At 39.8% G+C, this 6,478-nt stretch overlaps 2 protein-coding genes across 3 annotated transcripts; both read left to right on the top strand.

The window, feature by feature from the left end:
- Window positions 1-322: 322 nt before the first annotated feature.
- LOC106378528 lies at window positions 323-3,193 on the top strand. The gene has a single exon (XM_013818644.2). The coding sequence runs from the start codon at window positions 323-325 to the stop codon at window positions 3,191-3,193; it is 2,871 nt and encodes a 956-aa protein (XP_013674098.1).
- A 2,022-nt stretch (window positions 3,194-5,215) lies between these two features.
- On the top strand, window positions 5,216-6,449 carry LOC125580723. Of its 2 annotated transcripts, XR_007318472.1 has the most exons (4): window positions 5,216-5,514; window positions 5,596-5,761; window positions 5,849-5,967; window positions 6,050-6,449. XR_007318472.1 is itself a non-coding variant. In XM_048745740.1 (3 exons), the coding sequence occupies exons 1-3, from the start codon at window positions 5,719-5,721 to the stop codon at window positions 6,290-6,292; spliced, it is 405 nt and encodes a 134-aa protein (XP_048601697.1). In that variant the 5' UTR covers window positions 5,534-5,718; the 3' UTR covers window positions 6,293-6,449. The 2 variants fall into 2 exon arrangements, 1 of the variants encoding a protein (XP_048601697.1); XM_048745740.1 differs by lacking the exon at window positions 5,216-5,514 and having other exon boundaries at window positions 5,534-5,761.
- Window positions 6,450-6,478: the final 29 nt, after the last annotated feature.

Genomic DNA, 6,478 nt, shown 5'->3' with positions numbered 1-6,478 from the left:
AACAGAAGGGAAAAAACTTTACCCTGACTTGCAGCTGCTCTCTTCGACACGTATTGAGCTTGAGAAGGCATACCAGGAAGAGGAGACTTTCTGGAAACAGAAGAGTAAAAATACGTGGCTGCAGGTGGGTGATAAAAATACTAGAGTCTTCCATGGGTGGGTGGAAACAAAGAGTATGAAAAATAGAGTGCAGTCGTTATTTGATTCCAGTGGAATAGAGCAGTTTGATGAGAATAAAAAGGGAGATATAGCGGTGCAATATTTCCAGGATCTGTTTCGAACCTCTGGATGCAGAAATGCAGATGCTCTATTGGAATGAATGATGCCGAGAGTCACCTCCAGGATGAACAATAGCTTAACCAAGATGGTGACAGATACAGAGATTAAAAGAGCGGTCAAAGCAATTAAGAGTGATAGTGCACCTAGGGTTGATGGCATGACTGGTCAGTTTTTTCAGAAATACTGGAACATAACGGGAGCGCAGGTGACAGTGGAGGTGAAGAAGTTCTTTGAGTCAGGAGTTATGCCGTCAGATTGGAATCATACGCAGCTCTGTTTGATACCCAAGGTACCTAATGCGACTCACATGCAGGATCTGCGACCAATAAGCTTATGTTCTGTGGCTTATAAGATCATTTCAAAGGTGTTGAGTAATAGACTTAAGGTGATTTTGCCGCGCATTGTCTCACCCACCCAGGGAGCATTTGTAGCTGGTCGCCTAATTTCAGATAATCTCCTCATTGCTCATGAAATGATCCATGGTCTCAAAACAAATCCAAACTGTAGAGAGGATTATATTGCTATAAAGACAGACATGTCTAAAGCTTATGACAGAGTGGAGTGGATATTTCTGGAGACTCTGTTTATGAAGATGGGGTTTGCCAGACTTTGGATAGACTGGGTGATGAGTTGTATCCGCTCAGTGTCATACACGGTGTTGATGAATGGAGAAGAATTTGGTCATATAACGCCGGAGAGGGGTATTAGACAAGGTGATCCTCTCTCCCCCTTTCTGTTCATCCTTTGCGCCGAAGCTTTGGTACATGTGATGAATCGAGCAGAGCAGCAAGGGCTTATAACGGGTATGAAATTGACAAGGAATTGCCCGTCGGTTCAGCATCTTTTGTTTGCCGACGATAGCCTGTTCCTGTGCAGAGCTAGGCTGAGTGAGTGCACTGAGTTTCTACGGTGCTTGAAGTTGTATGAAGATTCATCTGGTCAGGTCATTAATTTTCAAAAATCAGCTGTTACCTTTGGTGCTGCAGTAGACCCAGTTATGAAGAGGCTGATAGCTGAGCTACTTCACATTGATAATGAGGGCGGTGATGGGAAGTACTTAGGCCTTCCGGAGTGCTTCAGTGGCTCAAAGCATAAGCTACTTGCGTTTATTGGTGAGAAACTAAACAAGAGATTACGAGGATGGTTTGCCAAAAAGCTTTCCCATGGCGGAAAGGAGGTCCTCCTCAAATCTATTGCTATGGCTCTTCCGGTTTATGCGATGTCATGCTTCAGGTTAACTAAACACCATTGTCAAAAAATTATGAGTGCTATGGCTAGCTTTTGGTGGGATGAAGATGGAGAGAAGAGAAAGATTCATTGGATTGCGTGGAAGAAAATCTGTGTGCCAAAAGACAAAGGAGGACTGGGGTTTCGGGACATAGAGGACTTCAATCAGGCGCTGCTTGCTAAGCAAGCATGGAAATTGTATAATGAACCGAACAGCTTATTGGCGCGAGTCTATAAGGGCCGGTACTATGCATCCTCGACCATTCTTGAGTGCGGTAAAGGATATAGACCTTCTTATGCCTGGAGAAGTATAATTTTTGGCAGGGAATTACTGAGGAAGGGATTGATCAGATCCATAGGTGATGGAAGAGATACACATGTGTGGACTGATAAGTGGATTTTGGATGAAGTTCCTCGAAGACCGGTGAACAAACAACCATGTTTTGATGTCAACCTGAGAGTTTCTGAGCTCATAGGTGAAGATGGGAAATGGAAAATGGAATTACTGCAGCAGCTCTTCCCACCAAATGAGGTGGATCGAATCAAACAGATTGGCGTTGGCAGAGTGAAAGACAGAGAGATATGGGCTTTCAACAAGTCAGGTGACTACACAGTTAAAAGTGGGTGCTGGCTCCTTACAAGCGTAACGTCAAACCGTGGAGACGATCACAGGGTAGAAGATCAGGCGGTAATTGAAATAAAGAAGCTTATTTGGAAGCTACCGACGATACCAAAGATTCGTATGTTTTGGTGGCGGGCGGTGTCTGGGGCTCTAGCTGTTGCAGAACGCCTTACAGCTCATGGTATGCATGTGGAACAAACATGTAAGTTGTGTAATCAAGATGTGGAGACAATACAACACGTTCTCTTCCACTGCAGTAAGGCACAAGAACTTTGGAGAGAGTTCCGTTTACCTCTGGATTATGTCTTTCAAGACGTTTCTTTGATTGAACTCTTTGGTAGCTGCTTGAAGTTCATGGAAGCGAGTACTTTTAATCAGGAACGGCGACAAGCAATCCCCTGGATCCTCTGGACGATATGGAAGAACAGAAACAGCTTGTTATATGCGGTAACACAAGAATCGCCATCCCTGTTGGTTCAGAGAACGCTAGAGGAAGCAGTTTTATGGAATAAACTGAACAAGGCGGAGAGTAATGGAGGGCAGGTGCAGGCTGATATGGGCATGCCAAAGTACTGGTTTCCGCCAACACAAGGTATGATAAAATGCAACCTTCATGCTAGCTGGATAAGTGATAAACAATTCATAGGAGTAGCTTGGATCACACGAAATCATCGAGGAGATGTGTGTATGCATGCAAGAGACGCACTCGTACCTACCTCGGACAAACTGGCGGCTGAAATGGAGTGTCTATTGTGGGTACTTCGAAGCCTAAGGGATCTGCGAATAGAAGAGGCCAGTATTGGAACTGAATCTCAAAAGCTGATAGATGCAATAAAAACTCCTGCTCGTTGGCCAAGATATAGGTGCTTACTTCGACAGATAGAGACAGTTTGCTTGGAGTTTACTGTTATCGAGTTTGAAGTAGAGTCACGGGAGTCTAATAAGGTGGCAAGAAAGATATCTACAAGTGTTCTCCGTGATGGACGACTACGTTCGTACCTTGCCTTGGGAGGACCGGCATGGCTTCATGATCTCATCCAGACTGAGGTTATTGGTGAACTTTGAAATCCTTCCCTTAGGATGAGTTAACCTTGACCTTCATTGTCAGTGATGCTTATGTTTTTGATTTGTTTTCTTTAACCAGTTCTACTGATCTGTCATGTTTGCAAACTTGAGCTAAGTTCTCATGTTCTTTGAGTTAAAAAAAAAAAACTAAATTAGCTCCACCAAATAACACAAAAATCTGAATCACTCCAAAACAGCCCCTGTTTTCAAGCTATCACATTAACCCAAGCGTATCAATCTTTCAAATCCAGTCGATATTCTTATATGATCAACCATAATATTCCTTTCATATATACTATCACTAAATTATTGGAAACATGTTAATCTTTTTATTAATTTCCATTTCCTTCACAACATTATTTGACATACCAATTTAATTGGAACTAAGGGTATTACTGGTTTCTCCGCTACGTTGCTAGCGGTTATTGGCGTTTTGTGACAATCAATCAAATCGTTCTGAACTATTTCAAACCGTTCTAAACTTCATAAATTCAAAATGTGGTTCCAATTAGCGTTTACGGTTGCGGGTGGTTGCGGAATGATAATATTTTTCTATTTTAAAAAACAATATAAATGCAAAAAAATAAAACTATTAATCAAAAATTTTAAATTGGAATTATAAAAATACTAAATTATATCTATTATATTTTAGCTAATATTATAAAATTTTAAAATAAAAATATTTTCTATAATTTTTAAAAATTTAAAACTGTACCGGTTTTAGGAAACAACCGTCTTTCGTCGTTCAAAGGCGGATAGCCTAGCACACAGTGTCAGGAAGCAACCGTCTTTCGTCGTTCACATGGATCAAGATCTACCAGTTTGGTTCACAGAGTCAGTATGAGTCTGTATAAGTTGATGACAAAAAAAACTATAATTTTCTAATTATAATTTTTATGCTTAATTTAATATTATGACTTTTGATATTTTTATAATTATATAAAATTTAAATATTGTTAATTTATTATTTAACCTCTGATATGTTTGGTAATTAACCAGTCATAAGTATCTCGTACCAATTTATAACCGCAGAACTAGTCATATAAATCTCTTAAAACCGCTAGAAACCGCAACCATCCGCATTCACAAACTCTCGCAACCGCTGCCGCTGCGTTTGAACCAGTCAGACCCTAAGTCAGTTATCTTTATATATATAATAGAGTTTCCTCTCTCCTAGGCGTGCCACGTAGGCGGACACGTCAGAAAATCGAAAGCTCTAGGCGTGACACGTGTCTCATCTCCTTAAACTTTGCGTTTCATTAAGTCAAATATTTCATTTGTTTGGGCTTATTCCGTTTGTGCTTTCGGGCTCTGTGGAGTCTAACCCTAATTTTGTTTTCACGAAACATGAAACTTTACGGTTTGTCTCTCCCCTTTCGGCCACTTCTGATTTCTGACCACGATCGTAACGATCGATCGTAACGATCGATCGTCTCTCCCCTTCCTCTGTCACCTTCAATGGTGTTTCAAGAGATTGTTTGTCTCAGATCTCTGTCCCCTTCAATGGTGTTTCAAGAGATTGTTTGTCTCAGATCAATCTGCAGCCGCGTCTCTTTGTCTTTCTACCTACTGATTATTAAGTGATGTTGTCCCAATCCTTGGAATAAGCGGAAACCACATCAGATGACTGAGCAGGTAGGTGAGAATCGAAACAAACTTTTTGTTTTTCTATTATCTTTCGTGTTGTACACTTCTGCTTTGCTGGTCTGGATTTGATACTTGGGTATTAACCACCCATGTTTTATAGGTCGCTCTTTTTGGATATGATTACACCAAAGATGTGGGGGCTGGTCAGACAAACTTCTGTTTATCATTGATTCTATTGAAGGTTACTGTCATCTTCTCAATATCATGTATATGTAGTTTCTCATTCTGTTGAACCATGGCAGCTTGAAGATTATCAACCACCATGCCATCTTCAAATGGAGTTACAAAACAGAGACATATACTCAGGTACTGATTGCTTAAACCTCTTCCTTCTTTTTCATTAATTTCTATTGGCTAATGATTTTATATTTGTGAGAAGTTATATTCTATTGGAACACTTGGTGTTGCAACTGCGTTAAGAGCTTTGTCTTGCTCCGCGCAACTATCTGTGCAGTAATGTCCGACTAGGTAGCATGTTCTATTACAGTGCCTCGAGGTTTTCACCAATCAGAAGAGACCATTCCACATCTTGGAACACTTCATAAGGATATGTTCCTATATCAACTTCTCTCAACCAAGGGAACAAGGAATCCTCGAGTTCCATTGCAGATAAAGCGATTATCTGACCCAAGAAAACAGTTCTATGCTGTTCAGGACTTACCTTTGAAAAGAAGGTAAAGAAATATACATACCCTTTTATTTATCAAAACCTATCCACGTTACAACATAAACCGCATGGATGGCTTTGCTTGCAGAATCTGATTTTGGAATTTGCTGAAGTTTCTGGAGTTACAATCTCGAGAAAATGGGAGCCAAGAGTTACGCATGTAATTGCATCAACCAACGAAAATGGAGCCTGCAAAAGGACACTCAAATTCATGATGGGGATCCTGGAGGGGAAATGGATTCTGAGCATTGATTGTAAGTATTATCAGCAATGTAACATGTATGTTTCCATTTGATCAAATCCACAATTTGTCAAAAATGTTTGTATATATTATCTTGCAGGGATCAAGGCCTGTATGAAAGACAGAGAATATGTAAGCGAGGAGCTATATGAGATTTCCATTGATGTACATGGAACACGACAAGGACCTTTTACTGGAAGACAAAGAGCTTTGAACAAGGTTTGATTCGTCTATCTCTGTGATTCTCTCTATATTACAACATACTTAACAAACTATCGTCTAAAATGGTTTCATTCTGCAGGAACCAAAACTTTTTAGTGGGCTGAAGTTTTACAATCGAGAGCTTGGATTGATCTCTCTGTTCCAAGAAGTTTCAAAACAAGGTTTGGTCTGTTCCAAATACTGCATCAGAAGCAAGCTACAGCCGAGAAACCAAGTTCATAAGACCATATTATTAGAAAGTAATCATATTCTATGTAACAGTATTGGAAAAAGAGTAACTTACTTTGATCATTCCTGCAGCACCTCCCTCGCTGTGATTTGAAAAAGATAAAAGGGTTCGTGATTGATTTGAAATTGGAGATAAAGACGAAATTGGATTAATATTTATCCCAAAATGAAACTCTCTTCGTTTTTTTTCTTTACTGTAATAAATTACTCACATTGATTTTTTCCCATATAAGCCATAACATTTTCATATTTTTATTTATATCTACATATTAAATATTTG

This window comes from Brassica napus, chromosome C1 (assembly GCF_020379485.1).
Source record: "Brassica napus cultivar Da-Ae chromosome C1, Da-Ae, whole genome shotgun sequence".
Classification (NCBI taxonomy): Eukaryota; Viridiplantae; Streptophyta; class Magnoliopsida; order Brassicales; family Brassicaceae; genus Brassica; species Brassica napus.
Note: the sequence above shows the minus strand (reverse complement) of the source record. Positions and strands in the feature narration are given on the sequence as shown.

What these genes read in the sequence shown, in the direction of transcription:
- LOC106378528 (XM_013818644.2), top strand. Translation starts at nt 323, where the DNA reads ATGCCGAGAGTCACCTCCAGGATGAACAATAGCTTAACCAAGATGGTG.
- LOC125580723 (XM_048745740.1), top strand. Translation starts at nt 5,719, where the DNA reads ATGATGGGGATCCTGGAGGGGAAATGGATTCTGAGCATTGATT. An exon ending in ATGGATTCTGAGCATTGATT is followed by an intron (nt 5,762 to 5,848) that starts GTAAGTATTATC and finishes ATTATCTTGCAG; the next exon opens with GGATCAAGGCCTGTATGAAA. An exon ending in GACAAAGAGCTTTGAACAAG is followed by an intron (nt 5,968 to 6,049) that starts GTTTGATTCGTC and finishes TTCATTCTGCAG; the next exon opens with GAACCAAAACTTTTTAGTGG.